Source organism: Ciconia boyciana, chromosome 1 (genome assembly GCF_034638445.1).
Source record: "Ciconia boyciana chromosome 1, ASM3463844v1, whole genome shotgun sequence".
Lineage (NCBI taxonomy): Eukaryota > Metazoa > Chordata > Aves > Ciconiiformes > Ciconiidae > Ciconia > Ciconia boyciana.
In genome coordinates, this window is record NC_132934.1 from 55,924,952 (window position 1) to 55,949,542 (window position 24,591).

General features: G+C 38.7%; 1 protein-coding gene across 2 annotated transcripts in view; it reads left to right on the forward strand.

The window, feature by feature from the left end:
• Nucleotides 1-383: 383 nt before the first annotated feature.
• Nucleotides 384-24,591, forward strand: part of LUC7L2 (LUC7 like 2, pre-mRNA splicing factor) — a 36,204-nt gene continuing 11,996 nt past the window's right edge. Inside the window, exons 1-6 of one of the 2 annotated variants that reach the window (XM_072867671.1) lie at nucleotides 1,792-1,844; nucleotides 9,029-9,099; nucleotides 10,806-10,900; nucleotides 21,735-21,833; nucleotides 22,669-22,779; nucleotides 23,453-23,596. In XM_072867671.1, coding sequence (XP_072723772.1) covers nucleotides 1,807-1,844; nucleotides 9,029-9,099; nucleotides 10,806-10,900; nucleotides 21,735-21,833; nucleotides 22,669-22,779; nucleotides 23,453-23,596 — 558 coding nt within the window. In that variant the 5' untranslated portion in view covers nucleotides 1,792-1,806. Of the gene's footprint in view, nucleotides 750-1,791; nucleotides 1,845-9,028; nucleotides 9,100-10,805; nucleotides 10,901-21,734; nucleotides 21,834-22,668; nucleotides 22,780-23,452; nucleotides 23,597-24,591 lie in introns of those variants that run through there. The other variant, XM_072867680.1, reaches the window with a different exon arrangement.

A 24,591-nucleotide genomic window follows, 5' to 3' on the forward strand; every position in this document is an offset into this window, starting at 1 on the left:
AACCCGGGACGGACCCACCGGACCGGGCACTGCCCGACTTCTGCTTCGCGGGCGCGGGCCGAGGCCCCCACAGCCCCCTCCCGCAGGGCCCGGCCCGGCGCCCTGGCGTCGCTCCCGGCCGCAGCAGAGCAGGCCGCCCCGGCCCCGCCGCCGCTAAGCCGCAGACCAGGACGTCACAGCGGCTACGCGAGGCCGCCCGGCCAATCAGCGTGCCCCAGGGGCCCAACCCGGCGAAAGGCTCGACGGCCCAATCAGGGACCTCGGCGCGCTGTGCGTCACCGGCCGAACACCGCACGCCGTGGCCAATCAGCGGGCGCCAAGGCCCGTCCGCGCTGACGTCGGGGAGCGGACGAGGGGGTTCAGGGCGCGTGCGCGCGGGTTTCCGTTACCGCTGGCGCGCGCGCGTGGCAGGCGTGAGAGGAAGCGGGAGGAGCGGAGGGGGGAGGGGAGGCGAGGCGGCGCGGCGGCACCGAGGCCGGCGCGAGGCAGGTTTCCCGCTTCGCCTTCCACCGGGAGCGCGAGACAGAGGCAGCGCCCGCTTCCCCCCCCCGCGGCGTCGGGGGAGCGGCTCCGCCCGGGCCCGCCAGTGACGCGAGGGGGAGGGCTGAGCGCCGCGCCGGGCCTCGGGCCTTGTAGGCCGCTGTCGGCGTGACTCGGCCGGGCCGGGCCGGCCCCTCGCGCGCTCAAGATGTCGGCGCAGGCCCAGATGCGCGCCATGCTGGACCAGCTCATGGGCACGTCCCGGGACGGTAAGTGCCCCCCGGCCGGGGCGGGGGAGGGGAGGAGGGGGCGGAGCCGCCGAAGCCCCTGAGGTCACGGCGGTACCGGGCAGGCCGGCCGGCCGGCCGTTCACCGTGATTGGCAGGCCCGGGGCCCGCTCCCTGCCCTCCCCCGCGGGGCGGGGCCTGCCGAGGCCGTAGGTCAGCGGCGGGGTGGGGACCTTCGGCGCTGCCGTCCCCGGGGCTCGGGGGAGCCGGGCGCCGCCTCCCCCCGCGGAGCTGCCAGCGCCAGCCGTTGTCCGGGCGGCGGGAGGCCATGCTGTCGTTTCAGTTGCTGTTTGAGATCCGCTCCCCGCGGTGCCCGGGGCTCGCAGCGGAATCGCGCCGCTAAAGGCGCGCCCGCGAAGCCTTCCCGCGCGGCTCACCGCTGAGGGAGACAGCAGTTCGCTAGATTCAGATCATGGGGGGGGGAACAAGCCAAAAACTCCCCCAAACCAACATCCGCTTCAGTAGAGCAGGGAGATTTTTTTGTGTTGTTATAGTTTTGTCTAAAGTCTGACCCAAACCATCATTTCAGGCAGCAGGTGGGTATGGCTGCTGTTGCTTCCTGGAAGAGAGAGTGTAGTTAACCCAAGTGGATAAACTCTTTTAAAAACAAGCAAGCCCCAAACAGCTAACTAAAAGCTTAACAACTAGAGGTAGTAATCCCAAGAGGGAGGTACTAGATGTACAGTCAGGTTTCAGGTCACTGTGTGGTCACATAGTGAACTGAAATTATCACTGTGTAAAGCTTTTCAGAATTTTTGTCAGGGTGCATGGCGATCAACATGAAAGTTTGAACTGCTAGTCGCCCATAAATCCAGATAGTTTAGGGGCTAAAAGAAAAGAGCAGTTCCTGTTATGCTGTGTAATATTTTACTTATAAACAAGAGAATACTGCACCCGAGGGTAGGCAGCAATTAGAGATTATTTAAATGTTCTGCATGTTGTACTCACTCTTGCAGATGTGTTACATGTTTGTTGAAGCTTCGTGCTGAATTAATGGTTGCCTGTTTTCCCATGCACCGAGTAGGATCTATGAATTGGGATGTACCTTGCATATGCCGGTCATCTGTTGGTACTGGGGTAATGTGATCCGACAGCTTTTTTAGTATAATCCAGAATTTTAAATAAATGTAACTAGTTTTCACATAGCCAGTATATCATGAATGCTTTCTGCTAAGTGCTTATAGCTGTTTTAAACAGGGGCGTGATAATCTTATTGGAAAATTACTGTTCTGCAGAGATTGTCTTCCAGAACAGGGCTGGTTAGTGAGTAGTCATCATGCAGGATCTGATTTAGGGAGTTTTTGTCTTGCCCCAGAAGGTTTTCGAATACTTCCTGTTGTGGCTGCATGCGTCTAAGTGCATGGCAAAGTAACATTGTGCTCATGAAACTCAAGTCTTCCCAGTGTTGGCACCTAGATCGCACTCTCAGAGGTACCTAAGACTACACAGAAGGTTTAAAGAGAGGGGGGCTGTTTCAATTTGTGAATGTATCTTCTATTGGGTGCTGGGAGAAGAGTGTGATCTACCTGTGACAGCTGCTTAAAAATGCTAAGTGACTAAGATCTAAGCCAGGAAAAGCAATTTCAGACTAGATTTACTTTAGCTTCATGAGAAAGCAGTTATTTTATTTATAATTGTATTCCCCCCTCCCACCCACCCTGTAATTCCCAAACCACATGTGCTGAACTGTTTAGAAATTAACTGGCTGGAGAGGAAGCATTTAAACAAAATTGCCAGGATGGGGAAGGTTAAGGAGAACAGACTTTGCAAAACTGGCTTCCATTATTGGATTAAGTGGGGAATTAAGGATCGCAGTGTAACACCATTCTAGCTTTAAAAAAAAAAATTTAAAAATCCAGTGGAGCATTATTTAAACTGAAGTGTGCACAGGGATTGAAAATCATCCTTTTCTGCAGAGCTGGTACTTAATAAATTCAAGGCCAGGCTCAAGGTCATTGAAATATTGCTAATCTTGAGAGTCGTAGGGTTGGGGTCATTTGTTTTTTTATGTTCCTGTCACCTTTGGCAAATATTCTGTTTCCAGTAATACGCAAATTGTAGCTTTTCATTAAAATGTGGCAATTTTTTCATTTCTTGGTAGATCGTAGCTCTTGTTTCACCACTTGTCCCCATTGCCTTTGATTTTGCTCTGCCTGGCAACACAATAGAGTTTAAAATGTTTCTAAAAAAATAATCTTTCTTGGGTGATGTTTGTGGTTTATGTTGTCAAAATTACAAAAGTGCTTTTTAATTTCCTGATTAACAGAATTTTATACTCTATGCAGTTTGGGGTCTGTTGTTTTGGGTGGATTGTGGGGTGGGGTTTTTTTGTTTGTTTTTTGAGGAGCCTAGAATGTGCAAGTTTAAAATTCTTACCTATATTAGAAAAGGCAGATCAAACATTTGATCTCTTGAGTGGGAAAAGAACAAACTCGGAGGTAAATTCAAAGCCGATGGTGGTGCCTGAATGTGTAGTCTATATTACTTTTTCAAAGCTAATAGTATCATCTGTAGAGAACAGGAACGTGCTCTGAAAATGGTTTTGAAAATTCCACAATGAGATGCTTAAACATGGTTTTAGGAGATGAGCTGTAGGCTGTAATTTGTGGGCGTTTGTGCACACTCATTATAACTGGTGTCCCTGGGGCCGGAATGGAGAAGCTCGAAGGACATAGTTATTAACTGTTTTTATGGATTTGTTGTTAAGCTCTGAGAACACCTAGAAAGCACAGTTCTGTATTGGTCAAATTGATTCAGAAAATACCTGCTGAGCTGTAAGAATATTTATGAGAAATAAACTGTTAGTAAGGAGCCTTCTCATTTCAAACAGAGTTGCCCAACGTGTGGCTGTCTAGAACTAGGTATGTGGTTCCGGGCCTGCCCCTTGCTGTGTCCTTTCCCAGAGGGCCCTATGCTTGTGGGCAGGCAGAACCGAGAGCTTCGTGACTTGCTTTGGCAACCTGCTTCCTTCCTAGTCTGAATTTTGGCAGTGGGATAGATGCACTTGTAGTCACATGGCATCACTCAATGTGTGATGTACTGCTGCCTGGTACCTGCCAGGATGTGATGTTCAGGCAGCCTCTTGCCAGCTGCCCGGCCCAGTGCCCCACTGTTCCGTGTTTGCCTTTGCTCATGTGACAGGCACCTGACAGAGAAGTGAAACAGAAGGGACTTGGCAGCTGCTCTTCAGGAGTTTCCAGTGAGTTGCAGTTCTTAGAATTCATCTGGGATATCTAAAAAGCAGTTGTATTGTTAATGTCAGTACAATGAAGTCATTCTGTAAATGGCAGGTATGGTTCTGCTACCTGCCACCTGGAAAAGCACATTATGTAAAAGCAAGTGTTTTTTTAAAATACCTTAAATATACCTAACTTAAATTTCTCTTGCATGGTTCTCTGACAAGAAGTGGAAAACTGGATTGGATGTGGACCATGACAAAATTTAAAAAAAAAAAAAAAGTGGCTTAGATCTTGATGTTACTAAAAAGCTGGACTAATTTAATATAGTCTTGACTGCAGGTTGCAAAAAGTCTTCTCTGAAGTATGTCATTCCAAGTACTGATAACCTGACATACTTAAATAGAGAGGCTTAAATATAAACTGCTGAATACATAGTGTGGGTTTCCCAAATATTGACAAATAAGGAATGCTGAAGACCAGGTGCTGATCTTATGTACTTACATAAAATTGTTTTCTTCATACTGTTTTTTTTACTGTTAGCAGTTAAACTAAAGGACTTTTTACTACATATGTCAATAGTTAAAAGGTTAGTTCAAGTTGAATTTATTGTTGATGACCAGAGATGCGGGAACTTGTCACTCAGAAGTATTAGGAATAAACTGATAGAAAAGTGTGATTTTTATTTTTTTAAACAGTATTTTTCAACTGTAAAATTGATTAAACATTTTTTAATAGTATGCTTAGGTAAATCCTGGTTTTGCCATCCCTATGCTCTAGAAAACAGGAGTGATCCTTACAAATAGGTTCATAACTGTTTTAAATAGTCATTTACAAATTGAGTGAAATGTTAACAATTGATACTAGTACCCCAGGATTCCCCCCCCAATATAGCTGAAATGAGCAAAGATTGCTGAGTTTTCTTTAAAAGGCCTGATTGTAAAGATCCTGTTTTATCTTAAATCAGCTTGTCTTGCTCAACTGGTTCATTTTCTGCTAGGTCAGTTACCTGCTCTGCCTTGCTGCATGAGTGCTAGAGTCAGTGTGAGGAATTGATTAGAAGCAGAGGGTGGAGCAGGATCATTACTTCTTACAGTAGTGCAGACACAGGGCAGATCTGAATGTCCCTGGAACAATACAACGTCTTGAAACTGCTAAGACTTGACTGTTGCAAAAAAATGTGGTGATGGTTTTGGTTTTTTTAATAATTGCCCCTACATCAAAATTAGGTTATAGTCTAGAAATATAAAAAACTAGCAAAGTTAATTAGATTCTTCTTAAGAGACAGGTAAATTTGTGCGTGCTTCTGAGACTTACATGTGGTCATGAAAATGTTCTCCCAAGCATCCTAACAAATATGTTATGTGACTAGTAGAAAAATCTTTGGAGCCTTTAAATATACAGAACCCTTATGTATGAAGTGCCGATCAACACTCCTTTTGCTTCACTGGCTAGCTTTTTGAGCTGAATTGCTGTGTTTGGAGTCTTTAACTCGGTTCTTTAGCTGTTAACTAGCAAAGAACTTTTCTTGTTCTAGATCATCTTCTGGGACCGAAAGTTAAAATACCCTTTTTGCATCTGTTCACATCTTAATCAGTTTTTCTGTTTTACACTAGCCACTTCAGTTATCCTTACTAGTGGTTACTAACGTGTGACTTTTTTGTCCTCCTTGTTTGGGAGGAGTCAAAGTAACACCCCTGTGCTTATCTTAAAGTAATCCTGTGTTTGGTGACACCCTTTATATGGTAACAGGTGTAATCTAGAACTTGTAACCCATTTTTTAATTTCTTTGTTTTCGTATGGGATTATTGAAGAGTTCTCTGTGTACTTAAGGATGAGTGGTGGATTGAGGTTGGTATATTCAGGGCACATAGATTTTGTTTTCCACTTTGCTTTACACTTGTAGGTGGGAGGTAGTATGTGCTTTTTGAAGTCAGTTTTCAATACATTGTTGTCCATTACTTGAGGACTGCTAGACATTTGGGTAGCTTCAGGCTGAGAGCCAGGTTAGGGAGCCAAGAGCCTCCTCTGAGAGCTCTTCTTTCAAATATGGATCAGCAGCAAAGTAAAGGCAGAAAAAAGTATCTTGTATACATTAATTTCTGCAAAACCTACCCAAAATGTTGAATTGATACCAGCTCAGAAATCTGAAAGTAGTAGCAACATATAAGCTTCATGAAAAGATTCTTTATTTGTCAATCAGGAGTGATGAGAATGCTCTAAGAGCAACGATCGTGTTTAGTGAATTGTGTGTATTTGCTGGCTTTGTTACAATGTTCTGGTACTTTAGCCCTTAAAAATGGGAGGAACAATGAAGGACGTGAGGAATTTTTCTACTCTGGATTTGGGACACTGTATGAAATGGCATTTATGAAGAAGCAAATGGGCATATTCATACCTCATAGAAAATCATTCTTATATTTGTTCCACTTGTAATGCATTAGCTAAAAAATAGTTTTGTTATATTCTGCATTCACAGGTATTAATTCAGTCATAGTGTAAACCAGAAGCAATCCTGCTTAGAAATGTATTATTCTAAAGGTGTTACAGTAAAGATGTGTCCAGTGTTAGTGACAAGAATATCAGAATTAGCTGCCCGTTCAGTGTGTAGCTGGAGCAGGATCTTCTGTGACTGCATAAGCCTCAACTAAATAATGATGTTGAATACTTGTTGTACAGGGGTTGCTTTGCTGATGAAATTTGATACGCAGTCTTTAACCTGATATTCCACCCAGTTAGTAGCTCTTCGTGAGTAAAGCTTTCGGAGTCCCTTGCCAACATGTTGGGAGTCATGCTTCAAAAATTTGAGTGTAAAGCTAACCAGTTTTGGTTGATATAGCTTAACGCAGGAAGTCAATGGCATGAAAATGAAAATGCGCATTGTTGTCTTTGCATGGATTGCACCATTAGTTTGCAATTGGAGGTTACAGTTGGATTATAAAGGGTAATTCTCATAAATGCACTGAGATTGTTGTTAGCAGTATATTGGGATATATCAGAACAGTAAGAGATGCTGGATCAACTAAATCATTGTTATAAGCATGTTGTAATGCTAAGCATTGTTGATACATAAGTGTTCATTCTGCTGGTTTGTGATAAAAAATATGCTGAACAGGAATTACATTGTGGAGGTTTGTTAATAGATTAGACTTGGGAGTTCAAAGTGAATTGTATAGTACAAGCGCACATTGTGATCTTAACCTCTGCATGTTCCTTAATCAGCAGTAGGCATTGGTCTTGCATATTGATGTTACTTTTGTAGTCAGCATGTTTAATACAAACTAGAAAACTTCCTTTAGAAAGTTTACATTACTGCCCTCATCTCTTTAATATTTGTGTCTCTAGTGTGCAGTTTCCTTATGCTTATAAAGGATATGACATGTGCAAGTGTAGAAATTTCCTTGATGTTTGGCTTTTTTTCTTGAATGGTTTCAATTCTGTTTCAAAGTTCTCCATTCATCTGGAAAGTAGGCTTTTATAGAAATGTGGTTTGGGCCAGGTGCTTTAAGTAAAACTAAAGCTGCTGCTTCTTGAATAAAATTTATTTTTTCTGTATCTCCATGTAAATTTTATCAATCATATGAGGGTTTTTTTTAATGGAGAAAATATAATTGGAAACACAGGGATGGCCTATAGTAATAGATGTTGACTCCTGTAATGCCCTGATAAATTACTTTGATTCCTTTAATGAGCATGAGTCCTAAAGATCAAGTAGTTGAATACTCTGCTATTCTTCAGAGGCAGGGTTAAATAAGTTGCTATTCTGAGCTAATTTAATTATTTACCTATTAAAATAGAACTTGTAATAAGGTCTGAAATATCAGTGATAGTGTCCCCTTTATAAATGTTTAAGGATACTTCTAAAATGTAGATGACTGCAGCTACTTGGTACCTAGATGTATTATTTTCTTCTTACAGAATATATAAAGCCTTTTTTTAAATACACATAAACATTGCTTAGCATTCACTTGATTGTTTGACCATACAAAGAGTGTATCAACCTAACTACAGTTTGACAAAGAGTAGTGTCTTGGTTATCTGACGTACCACTGAAGTCCTTGGCTTAAGAACACATCTGTTCATGTTGGTTTAATTCTTAGAAGGCATCCGTAGAAGCCTCTCTTGCTACAGGCTGAATGTCAGGTGTATAGTGGATCTGTAGATTTTATTCTGCCCTCCCCGCCCCCCACCCCCCCCCAGCAGCCCACGTAGACCCCAGGTCATCACGTACTCAAGATTATTCATCTGTAGGTCAGCAGCAGAATGCATCGTCTGTCTTTGCCAACAGGTCTGCACTATTTATGGGTATTGGAGCTCACAAAATTCATGAAGAAATAAAAGCATTTTCTTCTGAGGCTATCGGACTCTGGAATGAGCTGCCAGAGGGACACAATATTCAGTTGTTGTTAGGACATAGTATGCGACACCTTTTCTTTTTGATAAACCTTCCTTCTGAAACAGCATAGATTAAAAATAAATGCAAATGTATGAAACTGCTTTTCATAGGAAGGAAAAGGTAAATATCTGAATGTTCTGTGTATGGGAGTCTTTTGAAAGTCTCTTAAATACTAGACCAAAGGCTCAGTGCAGAAAGAATAAATGTTTAAAATGTAAATGTGGAACGTGTTCTTGAGGCTGTCATTGATGAGTTTCTGCTACGTTCCCCCCCCCCGTGTTGTCTTATCTCAGTTTGGTAATTGTGATTATCATGCTAGCCACTTAGATGAAAAAAAGACTGTATTGCAGTTGTAGCATCAGTTCCTAGTTGTGGTAGAGGTATGAAAAAAGCTATGTCTAAATGTTGAGGTAACGTCTGTGAAAATACTACTTGCCAACTTTACCTAAGGAACCATGAGTCTTTCAGCAATTTTCTGGTCTTGATAACTCCTTGACTCCTGATAGGTTAGTGCTATTAGGCCATCAGCTGTCTTTTTTTAAAATACTTTTCTTGATTTTGTTCATTTGTCTTTATATAGAAGAATCTTTACAATCAACGTGTGTTTCTAGATGCTGTGTTAAAATTGCTGGCAGAGTCTATTATTCTATACAAACTGAACAATCTGGCCCCTTGTTTTATTTATAAAGGTTCAATGTATCTTTGCCTGCCTACATCAATCTGCAAGGGAGTGTCAGAAAGGCCCCGCATTCGCCGAGCCGTGAGTTATCAATAACTTTTCAGATGTGTTAATGAATGTGGAACAAACGCAGTTATGTGTTTAAAAAAATATGGATCCACCTCCTAAAAAGAAAGAAGAAAAAAAAAAAGAAAAAAAAAAAAGAAAAACTCTTTACTGCAGTAGCAGGCATGATTATAAAGGGATTGCTCTAAATTTTTAGTAGTGTAAGTATAACTAAGCAGTAAGGTCACCCTCTAGAAAACCTATTGTTGAACTGCTTTGAAGCTGTCTTTTAGCCTGTGGATTACAGGTTTTAACTGTTGTATCCTGCAGGCAAATTAAGCATGTGGTGTTTTTGGAAACTTTTGTTTGCTTACTAATCTGAAACTTGGCCCATCTGAAAATGTTATATATTAGCATCCTATGCATAGAACTGATATTTAAAAATCTGATTACATAATAGTAAGAAAGGCTTGACTAATAAGATACGGGTTTTTTATTCCCCTCTGTTGTAGTTACTTCAGTAATGAATTTGGCTTCTTGAATTGTTCAATAGATTAAAAATTCTCAGTGTTTCAGGTCATGAAGCCATAAAAAACTTTAACTGCAAAATCTATCTACATTATTTAAAATACTTGATGAAATGGAAAAGGCTGCTATCTGAACTCATTGTATGTCTTTTTTTTTTTTCCCCCAGCAGCCCTCCTTGCTTCAGTAATTCACCAGTAGGTTTTCAGTGATTAGAGATTTTAACAAGTTGTTACGTTTTAAAAAATTAATAAATAGATACATGCTGAGAGAGATTAAGGTGTGTTATCATGCCTGTGTCTTAACAACAAGAGAGCCGTAGCAGTGGTGTCTCTTCCAAATCTCAAATAGTGACAATTATGTTATGACTCAAAGGAAAACATATTCCTGCCCTCATCCCCAAAATACCAGCTGGTTACTTTGTTCTGAAGACTTCAGGTCTTGCTCCAAGATGGGGTTATTTAAACTTGCAATTGACCTCAGTGTGTGGGCAGGTTGATGCTTCTGCTGATGCAGGAACTACAACCTGCCATGATGAAGATATAATTAAGATGTTCCAGCCCAACAAACAGCATGTAGAAAAGAAAAAAAAATAATGGCTTATGATACAGAGATATGCAAACATTTGTAAAATAATTTTGCATATAGGGTATGTCCATATGTTTGACTGACTTTTTTTCAGGTTTGTAAGCATTTAAAATCATTCTTCTGCCAACTCTTTATGCTACTCCCATCAGAAGTAAGAGGGTGCATTGCATCCAAGAGCAAAATCATAAAATGAATATCAGGTGGGATTCAGTGAAGACTCAATGTGTATCATTTTGTGTTTATGAGGCTGCTTTTATATGCTAATTGTTGCATACAAATACATCACTATTTCATGCAAAATCTGAATAGAACGTTATATAGCTCATTTAACAAATGCTGTTGTAGCAAAGTGTTTTTAAGCTAATGCTGTCTTTCTGGTTTCACGCACTTTTCACGCTGCATTTTTGAAGGTGAAGTTGAGAGGATTTAAAAATAGCATTATAGAACATAAAAACATGTATTTGTGGTTTTGGTGTTATTTGGCAAAGAAGCATACAGTGTTTTAAGTTCTAGTTTCCATAGGCCTTCACTATGGGACAGGGCAATGTTAACGCTTTGCATGTAACCTGCAGAACATGTCTGGCTTCCCCAGATTTCTAACCTGGAATGTGTTGATTTCTATATTGCAGGTGACACAACCCGTCAGCGAATCAAATTCAGTGATGACAGAGTGTGCAAGAGCCACCTTCTCAACTGCTGCCCTCATGATGTGCTCTCTGGAACTGTACGTAGCTAAATCTTGTGTTTTATTTAGATAAGAATGGAAAAATTTAATTATATTTGTTCTTAGTAATACCTCTTTTAACTTCACGGTTTTCAGCAAGTATCTCTCTGGTGCTCTCTGGTAGTTCAGAGGAACTTTTATAAACAACTAATTTATGGGTTATGAAGTTATTTTTTAGAAGTTTTCTGTTGTATGTGCTAATTATTACTTACAAATTCATCATTGTTTGCTATAACATAGAAAGTGTAAAATACATAAGGTTACTTACATGAATTGTGCTATAGCAAAGTGGTTTTAAGCTGGTACTGATGCACCTAGTAGAAAAAAAGGAAATTAATTTATGCATAAACTGTGAAGTTACTTTAAAACTTTATGTTGCAGTGAGAAATCATCCCACAAATATTTGTATAGGGAAGAGAGGTGATATTTCTTCAGAAATATTTTAGTGAAAACAGTTGAAAGTTCAAATGATTTCATTTCTAGAAGCTGAGATATATTGAACATGACAGTGGCACTCAGTGTATAACATCTAGTTACTGTGCCATTTTCACAAATTATAAGGCAATTTGAAAATCTCCACTTATGACATATTAACTTCACTTTTTTGACTTGGATTTTTGTGTACTCTATAGTAGAGGTTCCTTTGCCTGAGCATAGCAAACAAGGGGCTTTGACACGTGCTGGTAGCTTTGTCAATGTGCCCATGCTTTACCTTGTGGTGTCTGATTAAGGTAGCTTATTCTTTGTGAAAGGCAGGTAGGTTATGTTGCATTGATTATTTAACCTAATGTTCCATGGTGTTAGAAGAATTAACAGTAGAGAGAGGTACTGTGATGGTATGCAGAGTCTTGTGTGCCTGCCATTCTTAATGCTGCACTTTGGTAGCTCTCCTTATTCACGTTGGCACATTTTCTTAACCTTTGGCAGAGGGGAAAATAAGTACTGGAAAACCAGTCTTAAGGATTATTTGAAGCATTATTGGTTCTCCGTGCTGTATGATTCCAAATGGCTAACTTGACTGCAGCCTTTAATGAAATACAGAATGAAGTTCATATGCAAAATCGAAAACTGAAACGTGTAGACTTGGTAACTGATCTACCTGTCACCCGGCCTCTAATACGCTTTCCAAGTAGCTGTGATTTTAAATTAACCATAATATTTTTGCTTGATTAAAGGGCTTCAAACATGCATGCACACACTAATGTTGGTTGTTTTACTAATTTTGACACTTACACTGACAGATCAATAGTTACAGTCTGTCCTTCCCTCCTCTTAAGAGTCCCTGCAAAAGTAGGCGCAACTGTAATTGCTAAGAAGCACAGGAAGAAGAGGCAAAATAAGTAGTAGAACTGAACTAGAGAACTTAGCATTTGTCTTAATAAAAAAGGCAGTGGAATAGAAAAGACCCACTTGTTGAGCTTCTTCCTAAGTCTTATGGCTGCCTAAATTTTTTTCCTATCCTTACAGACACTTTTTCCTTTTTCTGTTGTATAGCAAAGTTCTGTCATATCTCAAGTCGTGTGTCTTGAAGTTAATGTGTGTTTGGCATATACTGAAGATAATTAATACTGAAGATAATTCACACTGAAGACAATGCATCTTGCACATATTTCCTTACCTTGAGGTCATTCTTTTTTATAAGTGATAACAAATTGATAACAATGCTTTGTGTATCAGTCCATATGTAGTTTTATTTTGAACTGTTCTGTGCATTACTGTCTAAACAAAATGGGAGGAAAAAGGGAGAAGAATGTATTCCTCTTCACCCATCTGTTATGTTGTCCAGAGTTCTGGTTGTGTGATGAGCAAAATAGCTCGTGGTTGGGGGAAGATATGAGACATAACAGTATGCTATAAAAACATACGAAGTCATTGGTCAGAATCCACAAGAAGATACTGTTAAAAAGATTAATTTGACAGCTTTTCATTGTGGTCTAATTTCTATAAGCAAAGATTTCTACAATGACTGTCTTTAGCAAGTAAGAAATGTTTATCTTTAGAACTATAAAAGCCGTAGGTATCATGCAATAATGCCTCTTATGGTGCAGACCAAGCATGTAGGTTGGGCCTGTTTGCCCAGTTTGTTAGTTCTCACTGAAATTTCTCATCTGTCTCATACTGGATTCTGCTGCTGTTGCTCTTCAAGTACTAAACTGAACTACTTACTCAGTGAATATCAATTCCCCCCCCCCCCCTCCCCCCATAATGCAGTTAGTCATCAGACCACAAAATGTGTTCCACGATGTAATTCTGGGTCCAGGAAAACAGTGACTAGTTTAAGCCTTTTAGTGGGAGTAGTAGAAAGGGACTCATAAGAGACAGGCTTTATCTGAATACCCATGTGATGTTCTGCTGTTTACCTAGTCATGGGTCTGAAGAAATGGACCTTCTGTCTTAATAGCACAGTTCTTAAAACAGCAAGAAGCATGTAGTTTATTGTTGATTTGGAAAATGATTGTGGAGTTTTCTTCAGAGTTTTGATAGGAAATTTTTAATGCATCTTCGTGTTCAAGATCTGTAGGTAACAAAGATTGGGTGCCTTTTTTTTTTTTTTAATTCAAATCCAGAATCTTATGCTTCTGAAAGAATAAGTTCTCTGGGGACATTTTATGAGGTTAAATCTCTTCATTGACTAGATTATCAGTAAAATACTGGACATGGATTGCCATTTTTTTGTCACAAGATAATCTGTGCAATTTTTGTGAACTGCATATTACTGTTCCCATCTGCAAAATGCAGACTTCTATGCTATTCCAATCCACCCACTCTTTCAAAAGCAGTCAAGGAGGACGTTCACAGATAACGCAAGACAAACGAAATGACTCATATGAGTAGGCTCTGTTAATTTAGTGTGTTCTTTTCCTTAATGGCCAAATACCCAAAACTCTGCCAAGGAATTGATTTCCCTTGACAATAAAATCATATTCACCAGGCTGCAGTATGTATTGGTAAAAGTAGTGCGTGTATACCTTTCTTAGAAGATTGGAGACTTTCTCTTTGTTGTCCAGATTTCTGCATATATTATCTCTTCTCTTGTTAGATGAAGTGTGTGCTTATTTTTAAGAATACTGTATGAAATCTTTTGTTATTTCTCCAGAACACTTGCAGTAGCTATTTTCCTCAAGTTTCTTGATCAGGTTTATCTTTTGGTTAACATTAGAAACATTTCAGGAAAAAAGCATCCATACCAATTAGTAAAGCTTTGAGTTTTACTAGGGAAATTCCATTGTCTAGACTGGCAACAATGCACAGCTTCCTACTTTTTTGAGCTTTCTTTAGCGTTTCTCTGTCTTGCTTCCTCAGAGTAGTTTGTATTTAAAGGAACAATAAAGTTGTCTTTAAAGGAACCCTAAATATTTGACTTAAGAGTGTAAAGCCATAAGAACTAGCGGTATTTTGAAATTTAATTTTTTCTTCTGGCTCCTGTTGCCAACAGAATAGTTCATTCTGTATCAGTTACCCTCTTCTTCTGCTTTTCTGGATAGACTTGTCTAGTTGTATGTTAATGAGCTTCAATTGTTACCTACTTAAATCAGGAGATTTCGGTTACAATCCTATTTTACTTTTTTTTTTTTTAGGGACATGTTTTTGTGCTAGTAGGTTTCTGGTTTTGTAGACTTGAAAATTCTAAGTCACGCAGCAGAGGTGTCTCAGTGCCTGCAGGACATGATTTTGTGTCACTTTGGGGAGAGACAGGGAGAGTATGGGTTTGGATTTTTTTTGTGGTCTGCTTCTAAGGGCAATGGGAATAACAGGCTACATGGAAGACATAGGTAGAATAGTAAGTCCTAACAGCAAAAATGTAAACAAAGATAAAATTATAGCATCCTCTGTCAGTTTATTAAATTATAATTCCAAATCTATTGTGCTCTGTGATTACCTTTTTTTGTGAAATGTGTTTTGAAGTTTGTGTGAGGCACATAGTAAACCAATTGTAAGATCACAGAAATGACTTTGTATTCAGGGTTGTAGAACAGTGTCTCTTCAGAACCTGCTTTTGACAATGCGTCTCACAAAAGCTCTTTTTATTTGTAACTGACTTTTTTTCAGGTTTTGGTGCTCTGCTTTTTCATGATGATCACTTGAGCACTGGTTCACCTGCCTAAGTCAGTCATTTAAGAGTTTACTCATTCATTTCAAGTTGAGAATTTTATAATGAGAGATTAGTAAGACTTTGTAAACCCTGGCTACTGGGACACAGTGAATAATTTACCACTTAAAGTTAGCAATTTCTGTTTAAAAGTTTTTGTCTTAAAGGGTTAACACTCTTACTTTAGCTTTTTTTATCCTTAATAGTTGCTGATGATCAGGCTTGTGGGTTTTTGTTTTTTTTTTCCCAAACCATAGTTCTTGAGTGATTTTTTCGTCAGCATTACAAAAATGTTTGTTTATATTATGAGATTAGGACTGAAGCTACATATGTAGGAGTCAGATGACTCCCCTGTAATGGTACAAACCTATTAAGCAACATTCTCTGGGTGTAAACTCTGTGCTGTCTTCAGCAGGTTTTACAAGATGTATAAAAATGTGTTTTCTCTATCTTTGTATGTTTCTGAATGAATAGCTGAGTACTAATGAAAATGACAAGGTGGGAAGATTTAAAGTAAATACCTTTAAATAAGGTTAAAGGTAGTAATGTCCTGAATATTTATAGTAACCTGCTAGCTGTCTTGGAAGAGCCCAAGCAGCCCACTTCTGCAGCAATCTGGCTTTCTTATTAGCTTGATTGTGCTTCACTCTTGACCACATACAGTATTTGTGACATTTTTTCTTGCAAACCATGGTTGAGAAACTCCTTTCTGCTCAGTGGATTAACTTTGTCTGTATTTATGTGTATTTGTTGAAGAACACTGCTCCTTGCATTTTATTTATACAGACCTCAAAGTATGCTCTGTTAGCTCAGTCCTGCAGTTAAGCATATCTTTAGGTGCTCATGAATTTATTGCACTCAGCTCTTCAGGGCTCTTGCTGACTAAAAGCATATTGATTGAGACCTTGGTTTAACAATATACTTTAATATGTGATTAACTTTAAGCTTATTAGGGGTGGAATTCAGCTCCAGATTAAGCCATCTAAATTTAGGTTTCAGATGAGGAGCTAGGTGTCAAAGCTTGCACTGGAGTCAGAGGGATCTAGGCAGTGGAGCCTAGAGAAAGATTCAGTTCACCTGACACTAGGTATCCCTCTCAAGGTGGGCTGAATCCGTTTAGGCTCACTGACTGTACTGCTAGATCTCCTTTTACTGTGGAAGAGAAGTTTTGGTAGTTCACAAATCTGCAGCTAGGTGTTAGTAAAGTGTTTTAATTTAGAGTTGATTTCTTTGCAAGTAGTCCCATTGGATCAGTGGAACTATTTCCATGCCTAAAACTTAGGTGTGCCAGTGTGATTATTTGCTGTAGTACTACAAAAAGCAGGCATTCTGCTGGAGGGTATCAGCTTTTCAGTTCAGGACTGACTTGATCATGTGAACTGCTTCAACTTTGCAAATCAAAATAAATTAGGCTTGCATAAGCTACCTCAATTTGTAGCCTTCAGCCCCACGGTGATGAATTGTAAAGTGCTCTGTTGTCCCAGCAAGTGATCATGTCACTCTCTTGAAACGTATTCTTAATTTCTTTGACCAGTGCCAGGAAAGTGAACTGACTGTACCATATTCCATTTTAATGGGTTTAATTTATCTAGGTGAAGGGGTTTTTTGTTACTTTCGATATGGTTATCTAACTTCAATGTTAATATATAGTCAGGCTATAAGACCAAATACTGTGTAAACACTGAAATATTTAAAAATAAGAGAGACTGCTGCTAGCTTTGTCTTTCAGTGAAGATCTATTCTAAGGACTTGAAGTCCTCAGAAGTGAGAGTATGGTTACAAGGAGAAATGTCTTTAAAGTATTATTATACTTCTGAAGATACCTGGAATTTTCAGTGGATGGTAAGGACTTTAATAACTTAATAATTTCTGCCTCTTTTTAGCTCAGCATTTCTTTCCTGCTAGTGAAGTCCTAAAAAAGTTAACCCCATTAGTGGAGTCAGAGGACTTAAATCATGCATTATTCTACCATCCTAAAGGCTCCCCTTCTGAACATGTGTTGCCTACAAGAGAGGATGGGCTTTATCACAAGTCTAGAAATCTGTCAGAAACAAAATTGTTAATGCAGATGAAAAGTGAGTTCCATAATAAGGAAGATCTCAGCAAAGAGTCTATCTGCAGCTTCTTTTTATCAGTAGCAGCTTCTTTTTATCAGTAGCAAAGGCGTCCTCATACAGACCCTAGTAGTTGCCTTGACGATTTGATAAAGGGAGGGATCCGGTTCCTTCACTATAAATTTTTCAGTCACCTCAGATCTTCCTAAGCAAACAAACAAGCAAAAAAACCCTTCTCTTGCTGAGTATGAACTGCTTTGGTATGGGTATCTTTATAGCTAGAAAGAATTCTCTACATAAACACTGCCCAGAGTATCTTCTTTCAAAAGCTATCAAAGATGCATGCTGTTTTTAGAAGCATTGATAGTGTGTGCTACTATGTCACACTTGGCTCAACATCAGCCCTCTGTGTTTTAAGTAGCTTTGGCTTTTCTGTGCTCTTTTTGCACTCCATGTAGAGTACATTCAGTAATCTAATCTCTGATGTCAAAGGAATGTGTAGTAGTTGTAAAAGTGCCAAAATGGGAGTTTTGCTGTAGGGAGCTCAAGATGTGAAAAGAAAGCCACCTTAATTTTATGTTCCAGAAACAGCATCACATCAGAGTTTAGTCTCCAGTTCAGTTATTAGTGTCAGCTACTCTGAGTGCCCATTTATTTTACAGATAAACTCTTCAGATTCTCTATTGCCTAAGTCCTCGGCCAGCTCTTCCTTGTCTATTCATACTTAACTCATGTGATTTTCTCTTTTTGGTACCTGGTTTGATTGAAGCAGACCTATGCATCATTGTTAAACTAAATGTATGTAATCCATATTTCTGTATTAATACCAAAGGCATTGTATCTGTTTTGTGGATGGGATGACAAAAATTACTACTGAATCATTTCAGTATGAGGTTGGTTGGGATGAAAGACCAGTTGTCTAAACCTCAGCTCTGGGAAATCAAGTAGCTTTAATTGCCCATCTAACACTGAGAAATAAAAAAAGTATTACAGAAAATGGTTAGCAAATTGTTAGTAGAAGGCACTACTTTCTTAAGCAGAGCTCAGCAATAGCAAAAGGACTCCTGATATCCTGTTTTGCATGTGGTTGCCTAGACTATTTTCTAGACTAATCTTCAGCAGTAGCTTTCACTTTTAAGAAAGGTTCACCAAATATGTAGGGATTTTCTGGTTTTAATCTTCAGTAAAAGTGCACTAACTGCAAAAATCCCCAAAGCATGGCTTCACATATTCAATAAACTTCAGTTATGTCTAGCCTGGGGACTTGGATGTTCTCACCTTTCTTTATTTGCTTTACATCACAGTGTAACTCTGTCTGAAAGTCAGTGTATTGGCAGTGAAAAACAGTTTATGTGCGTTCTTTTTAAGCCTTCATTAGTAGCTCAGTGTCTGAACATTAGTCTCCCTCATAACCATCTTGTTTCAAGTGTGATTGATCATTAAATGGCTGACTACCAATGCTTGTTCTTTGCCTCTGAGGGAGGGCGCTTCTTGGCACCAAATGCCAAGGTGGACATGTGGAAAATGAAAATAATGTGTCTTGCTGTATCTTCTGTCCATTTCCATCTGCTGTCCATCTACTTTGCAGCTAGCCAAATTATTATACAAGCTGCTCTGTGCTTATTAAGGTCCTTGTCAATTCTGATCCAGCATAGACTTTTGACAGTAATGAGTCATCCCCAAGACGAATTGTCTTTGCCTAATGTTCCATAATTTATACCAGCAGAAGTGCTTTTTAGCCTGATTTTGCATATAATATGCAAACTGGTTTGAGTTTTAAATTTTTTTTTTGTCTCTCTACACTGAGATTTGCTAATAGAACTTTTAAGAAAGACATTTAGTAGTAATATTTCTGTGAAGGTGCTTTCAAAGGATTAGCCAAGACTAGTACAGGTTGTGTTAAGGAGCAGTTCCAATGACAATACAATTTCTTTAGCAGCAAAGTTATAATGAAAAAGAATCCTTTTCTCTTGTACCTGCTTGTTCTTACTCCCTGTGTGTTATGCCACGTATTTATAAGGCTGCACTCTGTCGGATCAAAGAGGGAAAGGGGAGCCAAAATTTCCTGTCTTCTGATTGAGACCTCTAACAAAAACAAATCCTCCGTAATACCCACCTTATCCCCCAAAATTGCCACTAATATTACTGAAGTTATTCAAGAGTTTCTGAAGAGGCATCTTGATACTGTAAGAGATCCTATCTGATTAAGTCTGCTGTTATGTTGCCCTCTACATATTGTCAGCGTGTCTGTTTGTGTGGCTGCCTGACAAGTTGGACAAAGGTGCACTGCTGAAAAATTGCCTCTGTTTTTGGTTTGCAAAGATATGTTTTAGCCAGTCAGTACCCAGATTATGTTCGACTGCACAAGCAGATGTGCCAGCATGGGACGGCACAACGTGGTGATAAAGGGAGAACAGAAAATTTTTCAGTAGTAATGCTGGTGCAGAGTAATTACCATCCTTTCAGGCTATGGATTTACAATTACAGTAAGAAGAAAATAAATCGGAAAATGTACTGTTTTGAGGAGGGCAAATCCAACCCGAATAGAGGGAAAAGAAGTGTAAAACACATGTAAAGTGAACAGTGTGTCACGGTAGTGTCATGTGAATTCTTTTTTTTTTTACTGTGATGGAAGTTTATTTCATGCATTTCTTCATGTATGTAGACTGCATGTTAAAATAGCATTTTTCTGATGCTATGGTGGATGTGTTTCAGGCTTTTTGTTATTGTATTCAGATCTGTTAAAGTGTTTCACTAGCCTTATCTATGCATTTAGAACTGGAGTGCTTCACTTAAAACAAGATTGGCCTTGAGTTTTACAGTTTAACCTTAAATACCTTATCAGTACAAGTGCTGAATCAGCATAAAGACAAGCTTTTTCACAATTTTAGGAGGATTAAGTGTCTTAATTTTCAGATAATTTAAAAATGTTCTTTAATATTGCTTTCCTAGTACTGAAGTACTTTCCTGAAAGAATGCTGTAGTTTAAATAATGGCAGCATCTAATGACTTGGAAATAAACATGTGTAATACATTGCTCAGCTTCAAGGTCTTTGTGGATTTGCATCAGTTAACAAAATTGCTGAGGTCCTGTGTAGTTGCAAAAGGAAAAGCTAATCTTTTTCTTTAGCATTGCAATCGGATGTTCTCTATTGCAATCAAATGTTTTCCAGAAAACAGCTTTGTGGTGGCTGAAGGGTATTTAAATAACTACAGTTTATCAAAAACTTTCAAGTTCAAAATTCTGTTTTTGAACAATGTTTTTTCCGTCTTTACCATTTGAAATAAACCAACAACTTCTGTAAAAATTACTATAATGGGTTTGTTGGAACATCTAACTGATGATTTGAGAAGTTGAAAGCACTTGATGTTTGGGTTTTTTACTATACTTGTGAGGCTTGAATTGCTACTTAAATGCAAGTGTTTTGTTTATTTAAAAAAACCCCACTCACTTGGCTCAGATACCAAGTGACTTGCGGCGGTTTCTGAGTTAACACTCATCTTTTATTTACAAAACTCACAACACAAGTTATTAATTATTTTAGTTTGGTTCTAAAACTGTTATTAAACTACAACAGTAACAGCTTTTTCCATCAGAGTTCAACTTTCATTATGTGCTTTCAATGTTAAGAAACGATTAATTTTTCTTAATATTAAGTGAGCAGTGCCAAGAGCAGACTTAACTGAAACTGTGCTGGTTTTAAGTGATGCAAATAATAATCATTTTCAGTGATTATACATCAGCCTGTGCTTTTGCAGAGAGGGTGCGTTGGTTTTGTTCAATTTTGTTTCTGTTACAAATTGGTTTTTTGGGGGTTGTTTGGTTTGGGGTTTTTTTGTGGGTTTTTTTGGTCATTGCTCTGTCTTGATCACCAAACAGACTTTCAGGGAACAGATTGAAATTTGCATACCACATAGCATAATTGGAAGGAATTGTAATTCAATTTAAAACAGTATTTGTTACCTAATAAGATTCTGGACACTCTTCTCAGTGGCGTTGTACACAAGATTAGTGATGCAGTCTACTTACTTTGTGTTTCCTTCCTGTCCATTCTAGAACAGGTTTAGATTACAAGTAAAATATCTATACTTTTTCTTCCCTGATTCTTGAATGTAGTCCAACACTCAGCTCATCTTCTCTCATCTGCACAATGTTTTGCTGGGATTTGATTTTTGACTATGTTACTTGAAATGCTTCAAGAACGGTTTTTAAGCAGCACTTACAGTAGCACTGTGGTTGTAGCTATTTCAGGTGATGAATCTAACTGGAACACGTATCATAGACTGTGCAGACAGTTCAGATCAAGCATTTGACCATTTAATTGCCAGTTATTTGCGGTGAACTTGGTTCTTCTAAAGTGTTTTAATTCAGTACAGGATGTCGCACTTCAGTCACTTTTTTGACCTTTCAGTAAAACAACATTTTTGCAGGACATTAATGATACTCTGTAACACAAACAGCCATGATGATAAGATAAGCTGTTCGTTCTGTCTGCTTTTATTATTTCCTGATTTATGCATGTTTGTTAAAGATCTGGTATTGTCTTATAGCTTTATTAAACTGTCCTTTCATTCTCATAGGGGGAGATGATTTGCTTCAGAATATTTGACTGTTAAAGAAAATCATGCTAACTTCATTCCTTGTAACACTTCTGAAAAATTATATCACTTTCCCTCTGTCTCTTTTCAGAGAATGGACCTTGGAGAATGTCTGAAGGTGCATGACCTGGCATTAAGGGCAGACTATGAAATAGCATCCAAAGATCAAGATTTCTTCTTTGAGCTTGATGTATGTATTTTGTCCTAATGGTGGAGAGAAAGCATAATTTGTGTACTCAGGTGGATAAACTGAGCAATAAAAGTAGTTTTATAGAAAGAGGCAGAGAAACCCTTGCACAGTTACATAAGATACATGCCTCTTCATGATTATATGCAAGTGTTTTATTTGTATTGGTAGTCATCTCTAGGTAGAACTGTAACAGCCTTCCACAGAACAAATTGTCATAAACCTGGATGCTGTCTTAGTGTTATCACATAGCAAGCAAATGTTAAGGCTGTATATGCTTTAAAGAGAGTCTTCAATTCTATGCTTATTGAAGAAAGTAATTTTGTATTGGGGATAACAAATCATATGCTATGTTTCAGTACACCGGAGTTTGAGTAATACAGTTTTGAACTCCCAACTAGGAAGTTAGTTTTCACTAGGACAAAAAGGTTTGGGGTTTTTTTGTTGTTGTTTGGAGGGATGGTGTTAATATGCTTAATAGCTTAAAACTCTAGTGAAAAAAGTTACGGTATTGCATGTATTGGCTGAGTGAGGTGAACCTGAATATCCTTTGAAGAATTTTAATGCATGTTAGAAATGCTCTCTTCTTCTTAGAGAAGACTTAAGACAGATTCACTTCCAAATTTCTGCAAATACTTATGGTAATGTGTAGACTGATTTTTAAAATGTGTATTAATATATGTGATTAGTCACAATAAACTGCTAGATTATTGTTTTACAAAGGTTTCAGTAATAAAAACTTATAAAAGTTAAGTCTTAATAAACCTGGAAAGTGTTAAGGCTAATGAAATATTAATGTTCTTGACAGCATTGAACAGTGTTCTTATTGATGTTTTAGGCAATGGACCACCTGCAGTCATTTATTGCGGACTGTGACAGGAGAACAGAAGTGGCTAAGAAAAGACTAGCAGAAACCCAAGAAGAGATCAGTGCTGAAGTTGCAGCTAAAGTAAGCATGTAAAACTAGTTCCTGAAGTCTCTTTGAAGGTCTGTTTTTCGAAGGAGCCAACTTAAGGCTTTGGCAAGATAACCAATCTGAGAATTCATACTGAGGAGGGGAAAAAAATAAGACGTTTTCTTTGTCCTTCCCATAACTGTCTTTAAAGCACAGAGAGGAGAACACAGGGAAGAGACCTCTCTGATAGTTTCAAGCTCGGGAAACTTGACTCTCTCTGATACCATGCCATACAAATGTTAGTAATTCCTACACTTTTTGATCAAAAATTCATCCATAAAGTAAACAAAATTTGATGTGCTTTTGTCTAGATCTTCTAACCGAAAAAAGCTTTTATCATTTTTCTGCATATATATGCATGTGCTAGGAGGAATGGTTGTACAAATATTAATTTTGCAAGACTGTGTGGTATAGACAACAGTGAATTACTTGAAGTTTCTGAACAAAATCCTGCTCTGGGGTTGGTACATAGACTTGGTAACTCAGCCTTTCTCTGTGTGTTTTTACATGAGGCAACTTCTGCTTCACTTCTACCAGGAGAAGTTATGTCTGCATGTTTCTTTTAGTTCTGTCCTACTGATTTTGCATATAATAACTCAGTATTAGTTCAGATTGTTTTCCATAATTAAAAGCATTTCCTGTGTTAAGCCTTTCCTTGTCTTTCAAGGCTGAAAGAGTTCATGAATTGAATGAAGAAATTGGGAAACTGCTGGCCAAAGTAGAACAGCTTGGAGCTGATGGGAATGTGGAAGAATCTCAAAAAGTAATGGATGAAGTGGAGAAGGCTCGGGTAAAGAAGAGAGAAGCAGAAGTAAGTTGATTGTGTAAGGCTTGGGGGATGGAGAGGGCAGGGTCCAATATTAAATAGGTTGGCATCTGTGTAATGCAAGATGTCTTAACTGCTGTCATTTCCTTAACTAATTGCTTCATATAAAACTAAAGAGTTTGCTTTGCAGCATCCTGTACCATTAAAGTTTCTACCTTTAAATACACTCCTGTACTATTAAAATTATACTAACTTCTGCAGATGATGCATTTATCTTAATTTAGCTGTATTGGCCAGTTTTGTCTGTGGACACTACGGTTGTGTCTGTGTTTGTTGGGCTGACTTGCCTTGTTGGGTTTCACAGCTCTTGCTGTGGCAACCCTGTTGTGCCTCATGATGTCCTGATGTGGCTCATACTGGAAAGCTTCAGTAAACCATTGTCTTCATTGAAAATTAATTAGTCAATGTCTTGTGTATCAGGCAAGTCAAAACGGTCCTTGTTGTAATGTTCAGATGGCAGAACTCACCAAGAGCTTTTCCATATCGTATTTCACCAAGATACTTCAATTTATAGAAACAAACATCTGCAGTGGTTTTAATGGTACCAGAGGGGTTGCTGGCAGTCTTGCTTGTATGTTATCTGAGTGTCTGTAGATAAATTTTGCTCAGATAACTTGTTTAATTAGTGTATAAAACGCAAGTAGATTTCTCAGGAAACTAAACTACCTAGTGTTTTAAACTGGGTTCAGAATTAAAACTGGTGTAATATTTTCATAATATGTTAATGTAGTTGTAGTGTTAACGTGTATTCATTGTTGCATATGAAAAAGTTGATCATCCTTCGAAGTAGTATGATCTTAAGTAAAGGTAATAATCACCCCACTTTGTTTAATTTGCAAAACCAGTTGCTGATGTCCTGGTTTTACATATGTCCAATCTTCAAAATAAGGAACCTGTCTTGTATCTTAATGAGACAGTTGATTTATGAATAGTATGAATTCACTAAAGGGTATGCTGGTGTACATGGAATTTGGTTATCA